Source organism: Argiope bruennichi, chromosome 5, assembly GCF_947563725.1.
Source record: "Argiope bruennichi chromosome 5, qqArgBrue1.1, whole genome shotgun sequence".
Classification (NCBI taxonomy): Eukaryota; Metazoa; Arthropoda; class Arachnida; order Araneae; family Araneidae; genus Argiope; species Argiope bruennichi.
The window spans coordinates 110,143,991-110,167,378 of record NC_079155.1 but is presented as its reverse complement, the minus strand read 5'-3'; the positions used below and the strand labels follow the sequence as shown (position 1 = coordinate 110,167,378).

Below are 23,388 nucleotides of genomic sequence, written 5' to 3'. Positions count from 1 at the left end.
CGTTGTTTTTATCTTTTAATGATATTTGAAAACTCGAAAGAATAGCGTTAATCCTTTCTCTAATTGCACTTTTTAAAATGATCTTTCCCTTTTCTTTTTGTTCACTTGACACATATTTAGAATTTAAAACTGGTATCATAGCACCTGAGTCAACTAGGGTTTTCAGTTCTCTATTGTCCACACAAATATCAACTTATGTAAAAGGTTGATATTTAAGCTTTTTTCACCATTAATTAATTCTGACTGAATTTCTGCGGTTAAAATGTCTTCCCGTTTCTTTTCTGCCGCAGATTCTCTCAACTGCGATTTTTTATGTCTATTTGGGCAGTCTCTAGCAAAATGCAACAATCCACAAACGTAACAGTCTCTTGTTACTTTTCTTGACTTTGTAGTTTCGTTTTTATGAAAGTTTTTGTTTCTGAATTCTCGTTGATGCGGGGGTACATATTTCCGTTCCGAAAAATGTCTCTTCTCTTTCGTCGTAGGTTTGATGTTCAGAAAAGTTATTCTCTTGATATAGTTCTTTCTTTTTCCTCATATTGTTTGATCGCACATTTTCATAATCATCTAATTTGCTTGCAGTTTCGTTGGGATTCGTGACAAACATCAATAAAATGTTCTTTAATATCCGTAGGTACTTTTCGCTTTATCTGTTCTGTTATGATTAAACCCGACAAACTTTCAAAAGTAGTTATTTCCAATCCTTGAATCCATTGCTCAAAATAATTTTTAAGTTCGTAAGTAAAATCGCACCAGGTAGTCTCTGGTCTTTTAAAATGAGTCATAAATTTTTGCCTGAATTTTTCCGGGCTGAGTTTAAATCGTTTCACTAATAAACTCTTGATGTGGTCATAGTCCTTAACTTTCTCGAGCGATGAGTTGGGTTATATCCGTTGGCAATAATCCTAATAGATGCGACACGTAATCTTCTTGTTTTATTTGAGCCCACTCGGTTTGCCTCTCGAACAACAGCAAATATAAACTGATATCACTGTTCTTTTCATCGAATTTTTGCATCATGTGCCTGGGTTCTATCTTGGGAGTTGGTAATTCGACATCCACGGGTATACTGGAATATTGCAGCTTCAGTTTCTCAAGTTCGAATTCTCGTTCTTCTTGTGCCTTTTTCTCCTGCAATTCCCACTCTTCTTTAATTTTTCTTTCTTCCAATTCTCGTTCTTCTTGCTTTCGTTTTTGATCTTCTCTCTCTTTTCTATCCTCTATGATAACTATCATTTGTTTCTTCACAAACTCTTCCTCGTAATTTTCACTTCCAATAATTAATTTTTTTAAGTTCACAATTTTCATCTCTAATGAAACAGTTTCACCCAGCTCTTCCGCCAACAACTTCAAATCTTCCTTTTTCGCACTGCCTAGGAAGGCCATATCGATACCGAAAGCACACACCTTTATCAAATAAAGTTCGATTTCAAGTTCGTCAAAAATAGCACTCGATTCTCAATCTTTTCGACTGCGCCAAATGTCGTGGCTGGTTCGTGAGTGCTTTCAATAAATGGGCAAATAGAAAACTTAACAGATTTATTTCAGATTCGTTCGAGTTACTCTGCTCAGTAACTCCTTCTCCTCCAAGAGCCAACACTCGAATGACATCACTCTTTTAATTACACTCCCGCTAGTGGTCTAGCGCCATCTATAAACGTTTATTTCCTAACGCTTCAAAATCCAATCACTACAGAAATCAACGTATACTACCATCTAGAATATTAAATTCCCATTCAAATAACATTTAGCCGGTTTTTATTTCTTCATACATTTTAAAATTTGTTTAAAAAGATGGGAAACCTATGAATTATTACTTATTCAATAAATTTGATGGCATATTTTTGAAATGTTGTGGTGCAACAAAGGAAATGAAATGAGACCTTAGAGGTGTGTGTGTAGATAGATAGAATCTGTATCATTTTTTAATTGAATCAAATCTATGAATGATTTAATTTTGTCTTATGAATTTAAAAATAACCGATTGCGGAGGGAAATTAAGTGATTGGAACCTAATTTATGTTCTCTGTGTAAAGATGTAATATTTAATTCAATTTTAAAATAAGGATTTTTTGTAAAGATGATTGAAATGTTTAATATACAGAATGATTTAAGTTTAGGTTTATGTATATTGTTTTTTATCCATTTATCAAAAATTTTATTTTTTTAGGAAATTTTGCTGTTTGGGGTGGTTTATTCTCTACCATTGATTGCACCTTAGTCCATATACGTAAAAAAGAAGATCCTTGGAATTCAATTACTAGTGGTGCTCTTACAGGAGCAATTCTAGCAGTCAGAAGTATGTATCTCCTTTCATATTTATATTTAAAATGTTCTACTTCATTTTAAAATTGTAGCTTTCAAATAATGTGAGTTTTTTTTTATAGAAAATTTGATATGTATTTAATCAAAATGTAATATTTTATGTATTAAAATATTCAGTTTCATTTATATGATCAGAATCATTGCTTCGTCTCAAAAGACTAGGTGATTTTTTTCTCCATAAAATTTTAATCGCATTTATAAAATTCCAATATTTACATGCTGTCATCATATAATTGTACATATACAAAAGAATGTAGGCTTTTCTACTTTTGCAGTTTCTGTTATGGGTAGTTAGCATGGAATGTGTGTGTATTTACCAATGAGAATTTAAAAGCAATGAATATAATGTGTAAGAGTGTATTCATATAATTTATTATAAAATAAGGCAGCTTCCAAAATATTTTTTTATATTTTAGGGAGAAAAAATAACAAAGAATGCAGTGTTCTTCCATAAATTTCTTCATATATTTCCATAATATAGCATGTTTTGTGCAGTAAAAAAAAAAAAAAAAAAAAAAAAATTAAGTAAATAGATCTAAACTTTTAAAATTAAATATCTAGTTGAATACACATTTAAATAATTGAGGCACTTCCATTAATCCTGTGCATTTTTGAACAATTTGTTTAGTGATAAACCAATTCCTTCCTTTTAAACTTTTCCTCTTTCAGTACTTAATGTCTGTGTTTAATGTCCTTTTACTCAACACCTTAACATAATATCAATTTGTTCATAAGTTGAAAAATGTATATCATTGTATAATTTAACAGGTGTCTAGTCCAACATGTGTTGGCTAAATACCATACAACATGTGATAAATGTTAATACTTGAAACAGATCTTTTTTAAATAAATTTTTATTTTCTTTCTTTTTCTTACTTAGCTACAACAATTTTTAGTTAATATTTGCTATGAACATTCTATAAAAATTTATAATTTCAGGAAAAGCAATAATTTTGAAAACTGAACACATTAATTTTTTTCATTATTGCTTACTTACGAGATAAAAGCTTAATTAACAACAAAATTTTAGGAAATTTATTGAAAGCATACTTTAAATAGAAACTTATTTATTGTTTAAAGGTAAGCTTTAAAATATTTTTAAAAATTAATTAAAAGTAGACAAAAACTATACAACAATGAAATTAGCAATGAAAAGGTAATTTATGAATGTTGAGGAGATGTAAAATACATTTTTGTATCATAATATTTTTAGCAGTTATGGTAGGAAAACATAGAAAATTTGCTTAATTTATATTTAAAGTTTTGTCTTTCTTTTTTTAATGCTCCAAAATGCACATTCCCATCCTCCAAAGTACATCTGTGCTATGTTTGGTCATTCTAGATTTAATGGTCTGACCTTTTAGTTCTAATAGTTTCATGCACTGGCCTTTGTTAATAGTATAGATAACTGAAATTACTGTATAATAATTTGTTTTTTATGTGATAGGATACTTAATAATTATTATGCTTGCTCATTAGGATTTTTTTTTTTTTTTTTTTTTTTCTGCAGATGGTGCAGGTGCAATGGTTGGCTCTGCTGTTATAGGTAATTTTCTTTTATAAGCATGCTGTTCTGGTCTATTTGACCTTAAATCTTTTTGAACTATTTATGCAAAACTGTAGTGTGATGTTATTTTATTCTTATTTTATGGCTTTGTTAATGAAGATATATTATTTCTGATTTTTTATAATTGATAACTTATACCTAGCTTTTTCACTGTTTGCTACTATTGTCTCATGCATTTATATCATAGTAACACTTTTTTAATTCTCAAGACATATGTAATTGAAAAAGAGTGGGGGAGGGAGATCAAGACAGAAACTGCTAATGATTTAAGATATAAACTTCATACTAAGAAGCATATGATTATTTCTTACAAATATGCCTATTTCTTCTTGAACAGGTATTACTATGCTTGATACTATTAGAAAAAATGAACTGTAACTTCCTGAAGAGATGGCAAAGAAATGGTTGCATATTTAATGTTTTTACTGTGCAAATAATACAATAGCCATTATAATAATGTTTAAAAATTCATTCTTATCGATGCAATGTATTTTGATAAATCATTTATTAATAGACCATGCATAAATGCATTAATGATATTAAATTATGTCAATAAAGGAGATGTGGATAATATTGTTTTACTTTTCAATATATAAACTTATAAATTGATATCAAATTGCTGACATAAAATTTTAACAAGTCTTCTGATAATTTTACATGTAAAACAACTTATTTTTTAGATATCAGTAAATATTAAATGGATTGTAAAAAAATTGACCTAAATAAGCCTGCTTTTAAAAATTATTTTTTAAAAACCTTTCGAGACAGCATCTACCTTGGAAGGAAGAGTTGTGTAATACAGTCAAAAGAATAGAGGGTTAAAGATAAAGTGATTTATCATCAACTTTCACTATTAAATTATGTTTGAGTAATAAATTTTTATTTGTTTATTTATTTTGAAAACAAGAGTATATATTCCTAAAGTTAATATTGAATCTTCTAGTTACATTGACATGGACATTACATTTGTGTAGTAAATACAAACAGAATAGCCTATATAATAGAAATTAATTTTATGTTTAATACTATATAATTAAGGTCCATTCAATTGATCATATATATATATATTTCTTGTTATAAATGATTCAAAATATAGAATGATATTTTATGAATATAAAAATTTACCATAAATGGCATACAAATGCATAATTTAGATCTTAAAAAGTGCCTTAATAATTTTGGCCAAAAATATTAATATTGGTTAAAGTACTATGTTACATTTTTATAAAAAAAAAAAAAAATGTGCTGTTTAAATTGCCATTTCAGTTGTATTATTCATTATATGTGCAGGTATGAAAATAGGAATCTTATATATTCTCTTGAATTTAAATAAAACTGAATTTTATCGTATGAAACTGCAGAATCATTGTTGTTTTGTGAAATTCACTTCTTGTTTTATTGAAGCTGATATTTGACTGTTGACTGAGAAAATTCTGTCATTTTCCACACATCCTGACATTCTTGTAATGTATATTTTTTGATAAAATTAATAAATACTACCTATAAGCTTTTGTAGGAAAAATTTAATGAAGTATTACGACATAATAAGGATCTGTTTTGATTAAATTTAAATATTTAATAAATTACAAAAGTGTGGAGTTCAAAGTAATAATTTGTATTAAAACTTGCAATTTCAGAATTTTTTTCTACTATTCCTTTGTTATTAACATTGGCATTTTCATGCAAATAAACTTTCATACATAAAAATAATTCCTTGGTGCATTAACCTCATACATTCATTAATATATTCATATTAATATCCCTTGGGCAATCTATATCATACTTTGTGTACGATATAGATTGTGTTCGTTTTTTATGGTGACCGTTTTGTTGAATTATGTATGCCCATCCTCCCTTCATTGTTTCGATATTATATAAGTATAAGATACTGTTATTTGAACAGTGTCTTATAATTGTAGCATTTTCGTTGATTCTTATGATTTGCTAATGGTATAAAATATAAATTACAAAGGCTTTTTACATAATTAAAGCTACAATTTAAAGCTAATTCATAAAAAAAAAAAAAAAAATTTTTTTAAAAATTCCAGTCTTATGAAAAAATTGTAATTTTTGTAAATTCTTAATCTTTGTGTTATTTGAACTGATGAAAGACTTTGCTCTAATTCATTGTAGAATACAAGTTTTAAAAAAAATTCCCTGGATTTTTTTTAAAGACAAATTACTCAAATAGATTTGAATTTCCGTCCTTTCTATCAGAAGTATACAATATTAATTATATTGAGCATTGTATTTTTGATTGAAGTGCTCTTTTTATGTTGCTCATGATTATATTAATTTAATAGGTGGTGTTTTACTTGCATTAATTGAGGGTGTTGGTATCTTATTCACACGTTATTCAGCAGACCAGTTTAAACCAGGTATGTTTTGCAATATTTATTGTGATCACACTTCTTTTTGTTTTCTGTTTCTTATGCCTTTATACTTTTATTAAAATCTTTGATGGTTCTTTTCTTTATCTGAGTCCGACTGACTTGTAATTTGATTGTATAAAGAAGCAAATAAATTTCCTGGAGAGTTATTTCCCTTCTAATTTTTAGATTGTTTCAAGTTAGAATTATTGTTACTGTGAATAATTTTTGTTTTTAAACAATCTAAGGAATGTGGTATTCAGTTTGTTGTGACAGTAAACTCAGAATTGCAATATTAAAAGTTTAACTGGTTAAAATTATCCTATTCCCTATAATAGTGGGATTTTAATTTTAGGTAACCCTTTGCCCAATCAGTTTTATACATTTTGGGTCAGAAAGTTGTGCAAAATTAATGATATATGTTAAGAGTGATATAACATGAATTAACAAATGTTATGTCTCAATAATGCTTACAGGTTTAGCGCAAATATTACTGTTCGTTTCAGTATTCTGAGACAACCAGTTTTTGACAATTCTATCTCATTAAGGGGAGAGACGCGGAAGGATGAGAGCATTTCCAGGATTCTTTGATTTTGTTTTATTAGATACTTTTTTGTTCAATTTTTTCTTCATGTGTATGTGCATACACGTGAATAATAATCGTGTCGTTTCTGACCATATTAATTTAATTCAGTCTGCGAGTAATCCGAGTTTATTTTATTGTTAAATGTAAACATCTCCTCCTTTCATCTTTCTTCTCACTTCTGTTTTGACGAATTAAGTGGATTTTAGAATCTGTTGTCCAACAATAGTTTGTGGTTATTTTTTAAAAAATACGCAATAAAATGATAGGCATTAACAGTGATGTAACGTGATTTAACTAATGTTATGTCTCGGTAATACTTACAGATTTAGCTGAAATAGAACAAACTGTATTCACTTTTTAAAAAATAGAATTATGAATTTGCACACAACCTTTTACTCATTTAGTTTTCTACTTTTTGTGTCAGAAAGTTGTGCAAAATTAATGATAGGCATTAAGAGTGATATAACATGATTTAACTAATGTTATGTCTCAGTAATGCTAACAGATTTAGCTGAAGTATAATAAATTAATTTGTTGTCACTTTTTGAAAAATAGAATTATGAATTTGCACACAACCTTTTACTCATTTAGTTTTCTACTTTTTGAGTCAGAAAGTTGTGCAAAATTAATGATAGGCATTAAGAGTGATATAACAGGATTTAACTAATGTTATGTCTCGGTAATGCTTACAGATTTAGCTGAAATAGAACAAATTGTATTCACTTTTTAAAAAATAGAATTATGAATTTGCACACAACCTTTTACTCATTTAGTTTTCTACTTTTTGTGTCAGAAAGTTGTGCAAAATTAATGATAGGCATTAAGAGTGATATAACATGATTTAACTAATGTTATGTCTCGGTAATGCTTACAGATTTAGCTGAAATAGAACAAATTGTATTCACTTTTTGAAAAATAGAATTATGAATTTGCACACAACCTTTTACTCATTTAGTTTTCTACTTTTTGTGTCAGAAAGTTGTGCAAAATTAATGATAGGCATTAAGAGTGATATAACAGGATTTAACTAATGTTATGTCTCAGTAATGCTTACAGATTTAGCTGAAATAGAACAAATTGTATTCACTTTTTGAAAAATAGAATTATGAATTTGCACACAACCTTTTACTCATTTAGTTTTCTACTTTTTGAGTCAGAAAGTTGTGCAAAATTAATGATAGGCATTAAGAGTGATATAACAGGATTTAACTAATGTTATGTCTCGGTAATGCTTACAGATTTAGCTGAAATAGAACAAACTGTATTCACTTTTTAAAAAATAGAATTATGAATTTGCACACAACCTTTTACTCATTTAGTTTTCTACTTTTTGTGTCAGAAAGTTGTGCAAAATTAATGATAGGCATTAAGAGTGATATAACATGATTTAACTAATGTTATGTCTCAGTAATGCTAACAGATTTAGCTGGAGTATAAAAAATTAATTTGTTGTCGCTTTTTGAAAAATAGAATTATGAATTTGCACACAACCTTTTATTCATTGAGTTTTCTACTTTTTGAGTCAGAAAGTTGTGCAAAATTAATGATAGGCATTAAGAGTGATATAACATGAATTAACTAATGTTGTGTCTCAATAATGCTAACAAATTTAGTTCAAATTTAACAAAAAAAAGTTATTATTTTTTTTATATAAATATGAATTTGCATAATATCTTTTTACCCATTCAGTTTCTGTATATCTTGGGGTAGAAAGATTTGCAGTATTAATGACATGACTTGTTTCAGTTTTTAATGAAGCTGATTCTTTGCAATTATAATGTAGAAGTCCGAATGTAATTTGTGGTAATTTTATATGTAGAATAATGAATTTGCCTAGATAAAGGCCACTTTTGGTACTAGCCATTTGAACTAGTTTGCCATGGATTACTATATGTTAAATATTATGTAATTTTTAAATATACTTCAACTGATATTGAATTAGTAAATTAATATTACATTGCTGAAATGAGTAGATAATATTTGGCCTCAAATACTTGAAACTTTCTTACTGATCAAGAATATTGATATAAGTATTACACATCGATAATTTATTTTGTTTAAGAGGAACAAAAATGGTTTTGTTGCTTATATCGTACTTATGTAAAACAATTGTTTTGTTGTCTTCTGCCACTTTTGATCGGTTTCTGTTTGACTGATTGAATGCCAGATAGAAGACTAAATGAAATGTTCCTGAATAGGAAGCAGTGTTGGATTCTTTGCCAACAACTGTGCCAATGAAGGGAGACAACTTTTTTTTTTTTTTTTTTTTTTTTTTTTTGATATATACTATATGGATCTTATTTAGTTAGTAAAGTGTAATTTTTATATATTCATATAGTTTAATTTTTACATATTATAGTGATTTCTATTGCATGTGCTATGACATATGTATAAAATTTTTAACTATACTAAGTTGTACCTTGGTGAAATAAATAACAGTGACTGTCCATTTTTGTGTGTGTGTTCTGTTTTTAATAGAATGTCTTCATTGTGTTGCATTTATAGTTTATTTTAACAAATGTTTTTTTAACAATTTGCATTTTGATACAGCTTTTTTTTTTTTGTTTGTTTAGTAAATCCTCAAATGGAAGACCCAAGTCAGTTGAATACTGGAGGTATTTTTGGAGCTGCAGCGCAGTGATGGGAATTGTAGATAATAGAGCATCCTTGTATCATCTGTAGTATATTGTCTGTACAAAATGAATTTCTGTGAAGTTTCATCCATCTTGTAACATATTTTGTTATATAAAATAATGCAATACTTGCTTGTCTAGCTCTTTTCTCACTCAGAAATAATAAGACAATAAATACACCGAACTCATAAGAGTTCTATGGTTGCATTTAGTATTTGCTTAACTATTAGGCTTTGCAAGTTATTATTTCTCTTGCATTTTCTCCTTTTCAATAATATGAAATGTATTGGTGCTAGATCAGTTATTTTAGTAAAATGACTTCTAGCACATATTTATTATGTGGGTATTTTAATGCTGAGCAATAATAATTTTAAACAGGTTTTGGAAGCTTATGTTTCCTAACATAATAAAATGTGTGTCAAGAAATCTTTTTGTAATTAAAGTTGATAGTTAAAAAGTCTAAATCACTTCAAAAATGTTTATAATTTTTCCATGATTTTTTGTTTTATTCCATGTTGGGCATGGAAAATAACTTGTTAACTACATATATTTCAATGTACCATTTATAATATGAAGTAACACTTATAGATTAAAAGTATGTATGATCTTCTCTGAGAATTATTTGTCATTGTGCTATAGGTATTAAGTTTAAAATAACAAATTTGAGTATTTCATATACTGAGTCTGACTTTCTATTTTGACCGATGCATTAATTAAACATTCTTGTTATAAAAGCCACATGTTGGCAAAAACAGAATTAGTTTTTCAGTTTCTTAAGCATTCAAATGCTTAACTATACATCTTATTATTCTTCCTAATATCAAGAGTTTAAAGATAAAAAATTTATCCTCAGTAAAATTAACAGAAGGAAGTACATTGTCTGGAGACATTCAAACGAATACAAACTTTCTATTGTGAAGAAAGACGAATAAATTAATGTCAGAAAATCCAGAATGTTTTTCAGAATAGTGCCATAATTCAGTGAATAAGAATCAGATATAGTGCCATAAATCTTGCTTGGTGTTGTCGGTTACATGCATTTTTGTATTATATATTTGTCATATAACATATGGATTATTTTGCATGGAGAAGGATTTTGTATACCTTAAAAATTAATAAATTTAAAATGGTATGAATAAAAATTTAAATTTTCTTGCCAGGATAGCATTTAAAAACTGGTAGTCACTTTTAAAAATTAAGCTTCTGATGAGGCTATAATTATTTCTTGATTGTCCAGAGAAATGTTTAAAACAGATAACTGGCTTTTTTCATTTCAGTAGTGAATTTTTCATGTTTTAACTTAAATATTGGTAATATTTTATCCCCAGAGTATTATCACTTAGGATATTAAGAATATAAATGAAACTTATTTAAATACAAAAGTTCACTTTAGAAACCAATTTGAGACAATTAAAACTGTTAGTTTAATCCCCTGGGCATCTAATTATTTTAAGTAATATACGTGACAAAATGATGGTTAAAGCATCTCATATTAAATGCAGGAGAATGGTCTTCATATCAAAAGTAAACATGGAAAACTACCATTCTCCTTAAAAATAGGTTATGTATAATTTTTTATTGCATAAAGGTATTTACAGACTTAATTTCATGACAAATACTTATAGCAATCACTATTTAAATATATTCTCATTTTCCAACCTAGAACATCAAAATTCCAGTGATGTTTTTCCATTGTAGTATTTCTGTAAAAACTAATATCCTCAAAAGTTATTTTATATGCACAAGTGAAATAAACCATTTCAGAATTTAGCTCTCCTTATGAGTTGTTTTAGTGACTATCAAAAACTAATATCCTAAATCTGATATTCATTTCAATAACTTCTATGGAGATCTAGATTATGGAATGGTTTATTTCGCATGTGTATGTTAAGTATGCTGAAAAGTATTTCATGTATACAGTGGCATATTTTTAATCGAACTCATCTGTTGTGAGTACGCGTTCATCTGAACGATAATCTTGTAGGAGTCAATTCATGCATCTGAGATTCGTAAAATGAACCGTACTAGTTTACTTTTAGCATTCATTGCTTATTGTGTTTGAAAAAAAAAAAAAAAATCATGACTTCACAGTATGCTATAAAACGAGTAGAATATGATGGCATGTAAACGTAGGCTTGTATCGGGCTTGGCGAGTTCCAAGTTCGGAACTTGATTCTACAGAAAGAAAAAAAAAATTCGTCATATGGTCAGCTTAGGTGTCAACCTCATAATCTAAACACGGTTCAAATCTAAGGTCTGTCTTAATTTGCGAGAAAAGTTTTTTTAAAAAAAATCACTTCTACTGTTTTGTTTTTTGCTGAAAAATTTCATTGAATTTGAGTATTTAGAATGAATATTAAAAGTTTATTACTTCTGTTTACCATTCTGTTTTTTAATACTTGAGATACTGAAACCAACTTTCTTGAAGATGTAACGCCATTGGATGTTTTAATTTGTCTAATACGTATCACTTACTTAATATTTGCATTTATTATACTTAAATAATTATATATATATATTATGCATGTTACTTGTGATATGGCAATTATATTAAATCCTTGAAAAATATCTTACTTTAAAGGTTAAGGATGGAAACGATGGCTTCGAAACTTGCATTTTTGAAATCCCCTTCCGGGCTTCATCTTGTCCTAATGTTATGCATAGTTAGAATTTTAAAAATAATATTTTTAGTGACAATTGTATAAATGACCAAATATAATACTTACTAGAGCAAATTTTAAAATGTCATTATATGAAAGCTTTTTAATTCCTCGTATGCGAAGTACACAAAATTATCGCAGTCATCAAAAAGTGTGAATTTCCACGTTTCAAATCTCACTAAGACCAGGAAACATTTTTGAAATTATATCTGTCTGTGAAATTGATAACTCAAAACCACTTTGGGCTAAACGGATGGGAGCCCAGACAGTGAGAAAGTAATTCAATCGTTCGAAAAAATCCGACCACGAGATTTTGATGAAACGCCACATTTTGTATATCTCTTGAGACCGAGGCTTAGTTTAGTCATATTAACGTCCCGTTTTAAAACCACACTAGGATATTTTGAGGCGGACCTTGTCATTTTGAACCGCGGTAAGATGATGAGGACGACAACTGAGTTGGCACCCCCTCTCCACACCACACCAGGGGGATGACATTTGGTCTGCACAGATTTAACGTGCACCAGATCTGCTTATACGACGGTTCTTCTGTGAAACCTGATACCTTCCTTGCTACCAGGCCACCGCGGCCCTCTCTTGAGACCAGAATTATGTTTGCTTGCCGGATGAAATTTAATATCTGGATTTTACACCACATTTGTAAATTATGGTAATTTTAAGCAAAATTCATTCAGAATTAATCTTATCAGTCTGGTTGTTCGAATATAAGTGAACGCGATTACGATTAAAATGTCAAGTCCTAGATCGAGATTATATAAGTTTAGAATCTAAAATGCACATTTGAATCAAATTTGGAACTAAATTGGTCAAAAGGAGATCATCTATTTATCTGTATTTTCACATGCATGTAAAGACAATAACTCGGAAACGCTTCGAGTTTAATAAAATTTGGTATTTGATTCATTTGCAGCTTTATGTGAAGTTTTAATTTCATTTGGTCTGAGAAAATGCGTCCAAAATTCTGCTTTCTTTATTGTACTATAAAACAAAAATCTCGAATATGAACTATGAAAATAAAAATCTGAGCACTTGTTTTGTACAAGGTCAGATCCAAAGTCCGTTTTCTAATGCAGGGTTAGAGAGAATCATTTTCTAGACAGAATGCGAGAGAGTTTCGGAGAGACCACTCCTGCTATTTTAAAGATATATTTATCGGCATTCTTTTAAATAAAATGTTTTATTTGTACTGAAAAACAGCTTAACGAGCTATGGATAAACCTGTATTTTTATTATTAAATTATATTTGGCCAATTTTACTTTCTTAATATTTGCGATGCTTTATGCGATTAATTTAAATGGTATAAATTTGAATTTCTACTATTTATTTATATTCGATCAATTTTATTTCTTTTACAATGGCAAAACATTTATTTACGTTTTTTTTTTTTTTTTTTTTTTTGTACAAATGAAGGACATAAAATAAAGGAAATTAATCATTTCCTTTTTATTTACAATTCAGAAAATAAACAAATTACCGCATTAATTAGCAGTGTGTTTTTTGCTTATCAATTTTCTATTCAAAAAAATTATTTTTAAAATAATTTTTTTTCTCTTCAAACGTATTGTGCTTCGCCACCCTTCATCTTCTTTTAAAAAGCTTAGTTAATTAAGTTAAAAATTGTTTAAGAATTTTAACTTACTACAATTAAAAATGAGTTTTTTTTAAGAGGGGGGATTCATTGATATGTTGTTTCTGTTCTAAAATAATTTTGACCACCTCAGAGATACTCGATCTGTTGTACGAATGTTATCTGAATCGCTACTGATACATTATATTGATTTTTTTGGTGGTGCAATTTTAACACACACATGTAGGAATGTAAAATACCACCCCTTTAATATTACTGTATAACATTAGCCAGATGCATTTACATTTGTTTCGTTTTTGTTACCTTTCCCTTGGCGTCTAGGATGACGGCCACTTTGGTCATGGGCTGAAAAATCTAGTAAAAATGCTTCCGTTCCAGAAATAGATTAACTTTTAAATCTTTCGTTAGACAGAATTCCCATGAATGAGTTAAGAAAAAGGATAATCTGTGCAATTTTCGGTTAAAAAGAAGATATGGGTATAAGTGTATTTCCAACAAAGCTATAAAATATTTAATACCTTTCAAAGCATCTTATTTTTGAAAGAATGTATTATCAGCCATGGTATTAATTGAAAGTGAATACAAGACACAGTTTCAACTTGTATCTTTCTTTACACTTGAATCCAGCAAAATGAAATCGATTAAAATGAAATAAGTTTTCATCGATAACAAATCGTATTTGAGATTCTGTATTATTAGAAGAAAAAAAAAATCGTCTAAGCATATATAAAGTTTGCAAATGTTTTGTCTAAAAATACAAATGAATTATATAAATTAAAGTATTTCAGCTTTTAATTATAAACAGTCCATTTTTAAGAACAACTGATTCTTTTATCGAAAAATGGGCTTAAGATATTACACACATTATAATTTCTTATTTATGTGGTATAAAATTTAAAAAGGCAGAGAACCCAGTTTTAGTTAATCAGAGAATGTTATTCAACAATACGATAGATGGCGTTAGTGTCTCGGTCTTTAGAAATATGTGAAGTTGGTCGAAGTTGCTGAAAGTTGAAATAACTTTCATGAAGTTTTATGTTTGTATTTAAAATGTTTTCTTCTGAAAAATACAATTAGGATGTGTTTAATCAAATAATGGATAATAAAATAATTGATAATTATGATGGTTAATTGAAATTTTAAACAAAACAATCAATTTAATCATTAAAAAAATGCTAAAGGTATTCGAACTTTTTGTACGATATATTATAGCATGTTATATTAGACTTATCTGGTCTGTTTTTATATTATTTTTCTTTTAGTTATTAATTAACAACAATGGGAACTCAAAATGAATGCAGTTAACAAAAACAATGAAAAATACAGTTATAAAATATACTCAATAATTTAAAAATTAATTATTAGTGAGAAATTTTACATAATTGAAATAGGACTAGTAAAAACTAATATTTTGAAATTTGAAATAGTATAAAAATGGTTTTGTAATTTAAGTTATTTATTAATATTATAATAATTCTGAAATAATATTTCTTTCTTTTTTTTAATTAAAAGAGATATAGTTTCCCTGGTTTGTATGTTAGAAGTCAATGATTTTATTCTGTATATGATGGCTTTTTATCATAGTGAAACAAATGCTTTTTATTATATTTCAATATGAAATTGTTTTTTGAACATGGTTAGTCCAACCAACAATTTTTAGTGTCGCACCAGAAAACAGAATTTGAACAATGTAATTTTTCTCTCCCTCTTCTTCATAGTTGCTTTTAAAGAGCAGACAAAAAGCATTTGTATTTTGTCCTCGAATAAATGGCCGCCGTGTAATTTACATCATACTGATATATTAAAACTAATCATTTTTAAGAAAATAACATTTTTTAGTCCCTTCCCTCTTTGGTTATCAGAGGTATAGCAATTATAAATGACGAACTTGGCATGGTATTGTCTTTCCTCTTTTTTTTATGGAATTTTCCGTAAAAAAAAATAATAATAATATAAACACATAAAATTTTATTTTCATAACCCCATCATTTTTCATCTCTAATTCTAAAAATATAGTTTCAGAATTATGTCAGTCTGACCACAATATATAAAGAACATTTTTAGTTAAAATAATGAAATTGGATATGTGATCATGAAATCAAATGTGTAAAATTCTATCGAATTTTATACAAAATCTATAGTCAAAAGGTGCATCTTTAATTAAAATTCCTTCAGAAGATTATTGAATCAGGATTTCGTTCAAATTTTGAATGAAATCCAGGAAAAGGAATGGATTCTGTAGAATATGTTCAATTGAATATTTATCCGCTTGCCCAGGTGAAAATGATAACAGCGAAGCACAAAGAACTAGATGGATCAAATTTACTACACAGATTTAGCATTTAAATTGCAGATTTTGAAAGAAATTCATTCAACGAGTTAACCATTTGTTGATCTATGCATTTACGCGCATTTAAACGTGACGATACAAAACTTCAAAGACTGAGATTAATGAAATTTTGTATATGATCTGAAAATTGTAATTCTATGTTAAATGTTGGCTTCGTTTTGTTTGAAAAAAGTGTCCAAAATTCACATTCTGTTTTCTGCTCTATTTTGTTACGAATTTGTGATGCGGCTTTCCAGCATAGTTGGTTCCATAGGAGGTCCCAGAGCTTGGCGACCATTTGGCGACTTGGCGACTTTTGCGCCAAAATAGATTATACCCGAAACCTTGAGAATTTTCCCGATCCGTCCAGTAGGAACGGAGATACGCCTCGAACGTTCCTAATTGGTTGAGAGGCTTCTAGCTCCGCCTCCTGAGACCTATAAAAGGAGCAGCCTGTAGCTGCCGGAGTTGAGTCGTGGACCAGTGGTGAACCAGAGAGTAGTCGAGGAGGAGCCGGAAGCGGAAGAGTAGTGGTCGTCGTGAATTTGAGTCGTGAACCTGACCGGAGAGTTGTAGTCGAAAGCGACGGTGAATTGAGTCGCGAGCCAGTGGAGTCGAAGAGTAGTCGGAAGCGACGGTGAAGAACTCGTCTTCCAGGGACTAGCGGAGCAGCGACGGAGTAGAGCTGCTGTGTATACTGTTGTATGCTGCACGTCTCGGCTGAAGATAATAGTCTTTTGTGCTGTATATAGTTGTCGTCTTTGTGTAAATAAACGTCGTTCTTTTATTTTCTACTGCCGCCTGGTGATTGAGCGTTCTTCACACCATACAACCCCCACTATCCAAACGAACCCCGGAAATTTCGTAACAATATTATGTAACATAAAAAGTGCATGTGAGGGAATCTGAAGTTAAAAATCTAAGCGCTCGTGGCGGTCACTTCCGAGTCAATGATTCACAATTTTAATGTAAAAGGGAAGGGCATAACACCTTTTTTAGGAGATCTGCGGAAAAAAAGTTCCGAGAGACTACTTCCGCTGATTCTAATAAATTTCTTTTCTTTTAATTGACAATGAACTTCACTTTTAACAATATCTTGAAAATCATTCACTAATTGTTTTATCAAACTCGTTTCTCAAATGATGAAGTCTTTTTATATTGTCTTAATCTATTTAATCTTATTATATTTACTTATTCTTTTTATACTGTATAAAATTCTATAAAAAATTCTATATTAAAATTTAAATTCTATAACTGAAAATAGCCGCTGGATTAAAGAAACAACAATGCATATGTAAGTGAAAAGTACGTAAGTAAAAAGGTTGTAATTACAAAAGAAAAGAAGAGAAAAATTACAACTTTCAGTATTCAGTTTTACTTTTTTTCTGTCTTAGTTACTGAACCAAGCGAAAAGAAGTTGAAACAACTGTCACCAGTCAAATGACCTGGAGCGAGGGGTGGAAAAACGGATGATGGTGGGAAGGAGGGTGGCATTCTACCCCTTTCATGCCGTTGCCAAGGACATCGAGTGGAATGGGCCCCGTGCCATGCATTCCAAAGAACCCTTTTCTTGATCGGTTGAACTGAAACAACATCCGCCCCAAAGCAAGCTGAGCGCAAAAACCTACCTAAATCGTAAAATTCGACGGATTCTTTTTTATTGCAAATGTGACAGCGAACCAGCGAGTACTGACACGATTCGGAGTAAAAAGAGCAGTTATTCGAAAGTATTTTCAGTAACGGATTGATAATTTAAAAGAAAAATAGAAATTGCAGGTTTTATATATTATACAGGACATTTTTTATGTCTTCATTCATTTATTGAAAAATTTTAGCCATTACCATGTAAGGCGGTCTCTGGTATGACAAGCTTATTATAGTATGCGAGAAAGTTTTAGGGTGACCATTCCACTTTTTTTTTTTTTTTTTTTTTTTTGTACGTACTGAATAAATTATTAAATCTCTGCTAATAATCAGGACACGACTTAGCCTAATTGGGGCCCGGGAAAAAATTTCTTTGGGGGCTCCACCCCTGCTCCCCTACTTCAGTAGTGAAGAACGTTCATTAAAGAAGGAAGCGTAAAATAAACTTTCTGTTCGATTTGAGGGGCCCTCTAATGTGGGGAACCGGAGCAACTGTCCCATAAGCTCCTGCTTTAGTCAGGCCCTGCTAATAATAAAGGAGAATTTATGTGTGTTTGAGAGATAATGTTATGAAATGTGACACAGATATACTTTAAAGGGGGGAAAATGTGTACATTGGTGCGAATTTTTAAAATTAAATTAATTAAAAATTAATTAAACTTTAATTATATTAAATTAGCAAGAATTTAGCGTTTTTCCGCGAAAGATTCCAAAAATATTATTGCACAAAACTGACTTTCATAGTATTTTAAAATTTAAAAAATGATTTTTTAAATGATACTATTTAAATTGACCTGTAGATTTTCTGATTTTTTTTTCTTAATTTTTAACCATAAATTTCTTTGTTGATCTCAAATTCAATCCATTTTCATCGTTTTATGTATTATTTAATGGTGTGATTTCTTAGCTATGAACTTAAGGAATAGGACTCAATTTAATATCGGAGTAGTTTACACAAGGAATAATAGGAAAGTGTAGTTACAGTATCGCTAAGTCAAAGTAAATTTACCAGATAGCTAAGTTTTAAATACCGTTATGATGACATGAAGTCTCATTTCATTTGGATGATTCATAGGCAGAAAGAATAGAACAAATGTAAAGCAATTAAAATGATATTAATATATTCCATCATTTGATGTTTAAATATCGTTTTCTTTTGAAGAATTCATGAACTTCAACTTTTACGCGTGAGATTTAATTAAAATTAAACAAAACCAATTTTGCTGGTGAACCATCTGGTTGCCAAAGTGGCTGGTTAATGATAATTATCCAAGCTTATTAACATAAATAATAAAAATATTTTAATTAAAGAAAACTTGGAGTATGTTAAAGAAAGTTTAAAACTTTTTTTAAAATTTTTATTTTGCTTTATCTACTTGAATGTTCATTTAAATTATTTCTCAGGTCATAGAGATTTTTAATGGATTTATTGCTGTTCAGTTCCAGTGGGCCACAGTGGCTTGTTGGTAGAAACTCGCCTTTGGAATAAGTTTTTACAATTCTTCTGCATGGAACTAGTGTCAGAGTAAATCTGCTGTTAGCATATGTAGTGACCATTAATGTAACAAGGAAATTTGTAAGGCGAGATACCTACAGAAAAGACTTCTTACCCTCTGGCCACAATTTTGAAAGAAGAATTTCTTATAAAATACTTCCCAAGTATCATCAACATAAGACGTCACTTTAATAGAGCAAAATCAGTTTTAATTATATAGGTTAATATACAACTGAGTGCTGGAGAATTTAACTGATTTTATGTGCATTTCAAATAAAACAGGGATGATAATATACAGTAAAAAAATAAATATGATGTTAGTCTTTTCTCACCAGCTCTTGTCTGTATGATAATAATGTTGTTTATGTTAGAAGGGTAGTGAGTTTTGTGCATAGGCCTTCAATTATTTCAAATCATTATATTAATTCGAAGGTTGGGGCAAATAACAATGCTTTTGTAAATTATAATGATTGAAAATCAGAGATGATAAGATTAAAATAAACACTAAAATTATTCCATTCTACTCAAAAAGAGGCTTTTGTTTGTCAATTTTAGATGAATTTTGAAAGTAAACTTAAAACAGCGAATTTTTATGTACACAGTTTTTTTTTAAAATCCCTATAATAATCTACCATTATTTGATTATGTCATCTGTCCAATTATCTATCTTCCATTATCTGTAAACTTTGGTGAAATCATTCGCTTTATTCTTTAACCTTGTTAAAACTTTCAGAGAAACAATCGAAAGAGAAATTAGTTATAATATGAAAATAAATATTCATTAAAGTCCCTAAAATGGTTTGGCCCACTGTTTCAACTAAATCAACATAGTTTTCACAACCATTTGTTAAGTCCAGAAAAGTCTTAAAAACGAAGGTGAATGATAACGATTTAAGTTTTTTTGTCTTGTCTTATTCATAGAATCTACGAAATGGAAATAATTTACGAACTATATGATTTGAGGATTATCAAAAATTCCAGATTTTTCTTCTGTATTTATTTCTGAAGGATAGTTTTTTGAATTCTTTTTATACAATGCAAGGGCTATCCTAATTAACAGCTTCATAAATGGTTTCGTTAACCCTGGCTTTATATGCAGCAGAACCAGGACGATTCTGTTTTCGTTCAGGAATGACAGTTCCTTCGCCAATAGCCATGTTTTTTCTCAAATGATAATTTTACTCTTATCCAGTGGTGTTGTTGAACCCTACTCCCTCATAAGTATAAAGACAAAGATGTTTCGGCATAGCCTTCTTGCTGTCAAGAAGGAAATTAACAATTTTTTAGGCCACACAAATTATCTGATATTCGAGATATTTAATCCTCTTCAAGAGAACATCAATGATATTCTTCTTCCGATTATCATATAATGTGTTGTGTAAGAAGAGATGTTGATATTTGTCTTTTCATGTTTCTGTTTCTTTTCGTATTTCTTTAAGAATCTTAATTAAAATTTGCAAATAAATATATGCAGTAAATTATTTTCACACTAAGTGCGATTGCTGAATCTTATTTTCTGATGTGCCCATGATTTATGTTTTGAATAATTTTCATCTTTAGAAGAAATTCATTTTATAATGCAAATTAAATTCATAGAAAAAAAATATCTTCCGAACCTGGAAATTTAAATATAGTTTTAATACTGTGCTTTAATCTGAGAATGAATGAATCGTTTAACTGTTTACCGGTTTTTAAAGATCTAACTATTAATACATTTTGGAAGCTGAAAGTAAAAATGTGAACGAAAAATTTTAATCCCTCCTTCATATAGCTTATTGTTTCACAAGTTTACTTAATTTTTTTCACATGAAAAAAGTCTTTGAATAGTGCTTCATTTTTTTGTTGTATTGACGTTTTTATGTCTAGATTCGCTTTACTGTCACAAAGAAATGCTAAATATTTTTGCTGTTGCAATGGTTCATTAGAATGAAATGTGGGATCGCTTCACCATCCAGAATTTCATAGAATTAAACTTTCTGAAAGATCGGTTCAGCTTCCATTTATTAGATAGTAAATTTTTGTAAACTATATATGCTACGGTAAATATAATAAACTGTGATTATGTACATTTTAACCACATTTGCCATAGCATATATATATATATATATATGTGTGTGTGTGTTAGTGTATTATAATTTGAGTTGAATGCAAAACCGTTATTTGGACATTTTAAAGGTAGCATTTTTTTATTTTATTTAAATACGGTATCAAATTTAACGAATTTCGCATTAAATTCTCAAAAGACCTTTCGACCTTAAAATAATTTTACCATATTTTTTTTTTTTCAAAACTGCTCCAAAAAGGTGAAAGTCATACTTTTTTTAAAAGATAGTTCCATGGAATACAACATCAACAAAAAAGCAGATGCAACATCTTCCCCTGAATTTTGATTACAACTTATATAAAATGCATGGGAAGAAAAAAAGGTAAATTCCCTTCAAAATTTCTTTTTTTTTTTTTTTTTTTTTTTTTTTGCCACCTTAATTCTACATCGCCCCCATTCCCGTATGGTTCTACCCTTATTTAACATACTGAGATAGGATAGGTAAAAAAAAAGGTATAAAAACCAACCTCTCCCCCTCCAAATTTAAAAGAGCCCAACTTAAACGTCTGCTGTAAATTATAAAAGAAACTAAAAAAAAAAAAAAAAAGTTACACGCAACAGATTTTCTATTATGAAACCCATCTGCTTTAGCCACTCCTCCCTTTCCCTTCTGAGCGTTGAGAAGTTTTTATTCTGAAAGTAAAAAAAAAATCGTTTGAAGTTTAAAAATCTGGCGCTGCTCCCGTCAGCTTGCTCAGGAAGGCGTAAAGGGGACTTGAGGGAACAATGGAACTTGGGTAAAAAATGGATGGCGACCCCCTAATCGGCACGTGGCTTCCGGGTTCGAATCTGGGAAAGGACAAACGAGCTTTGAACGTTAAATGCCTCTCCCTCAGGTATTCCCCTCCAGATGAGAGGATCAATCGTTGGATATTCAGCGGTCCCCCGATGTTCATTTAGAATTAAAATATCTGCTAAATACTTGATGTTTCCTTGATAATTTTGCTCGATTCGGGTGGCAGCTAATATATATATATATATATATATATATATATATATATATATATATATATATATATATATATTCCGTTTTATTTTCTAGTATATATAGAATAGAGAAAGTATAGTAATGCTCAAAAAATGCGAGTCCAGATTTTGACCAAACTCCACCTCTTAAATCTCCCTGAGCTCGAAAAAAAATCTTTTTTGGAAAATGCCCTCCTGTCTGTCTGTGATAAGGATAACTCACAAATGCTTTGTACTAGAGGGTTGAATTTTGGTATACGATCTTTAGACCAATTTTCAGATTTCTATCAAACTTTGAGTAAAATTTACTCAGAGGTTGGTTGGTTGGTTGTGAGTTTTAGTGGCGCAAGAGCCAACCTTGGCTAAATTGCGCCAAACGTATGATTAGAATATTGACTATCGTAGAATAGAAAAAAACGTTAAAATAATTGTATCAAAAGATAGTTAAAAGAGTTACTTTAAAAGTTTGAATTCCACACGGTAAAAATTTAAAAAATGGTAAGAACTAGATATATCCGTAAAAACCAATGGCCCTTAAAAACTGAAAAAGATTTCCATGGGGTTTTACACCCACTAAGTCCGACATTGTTAGTGATGAAGTTTTTAAAAAATGAATACGCTGAGTATTAAAATTTGGACACTCAATCAAAATATGATTAACACTAAAAACAGTATCGCAAGTAGGACATGTAGGTGCCCTTTCTCCGAATAGTAAATATTTGTGCGTGAAACGGGTGTGCCCCACACGCAGACGAGTCAACTTCACATCATGTCTTCGCAAAAGCAGAGCCGACCACAAACCAATTGCTGGTTTAACTCTTTAACATCCAAGCACTTTTCAAGCGGCACTCCCTTTAACATCCAGACTTTCTCAGCGTGTCTCTGAAAGACATGGACTCTTCCTAGCTGAGGGGCAGTTACCCCTCGCACTCCGAAGTAATAAAACTGTCGACGCTCTACCTTGAATAATTGCCTTGCGGTTTTCGACAATGAGATTCATTTTCCATCAGCTTAAGAGTTTCATTCTAATGTATTTATATTTTTTAGTGTGAAGTGTTTCGCTCATCATCTTTGCGGGGCATTTTTCTTTTTACAAAAAA

The 23,388-nt window shown here is 29.6% G+C and overlaps 1 protein-coding gene across 1 annotated transcript in view; it reads left to right on the top strand.

The window, feature by feature from the left end:
• Window positions 1–9,612, top strand: part of LOC129969434 (mitochondrial import inner membrane translocase subunit Tim17-B-like) — a 28,478-nt gene extending 18,866 nt beyond the window's left edge. The window contains exons 4-7 of the mRNA XM_056084003.1: window positions 2,171–2,299; window positions 3,836–3,871; window positions 6,196–6,270; window positions 9,421–9,612. Of these exons, the coding sequence (XP_055939978.1) occupies window positions 2,171–2,299; window positions 3,836–3,871; window positions 6,196–6,270; window positions 9,421–9,488 (308 nt within the window). The 3' untranslated portion in view covers window positions 9,489–9,612. The remainder of the gene's footprint in view (window positions 1–2,170; window positions 2,300–3,835; window positions 3,872–6,195; window positions 6,271–9,420) is intronic.
• Window positions 9,613–23,388: the final 13,776 nt, after the last annotated feature.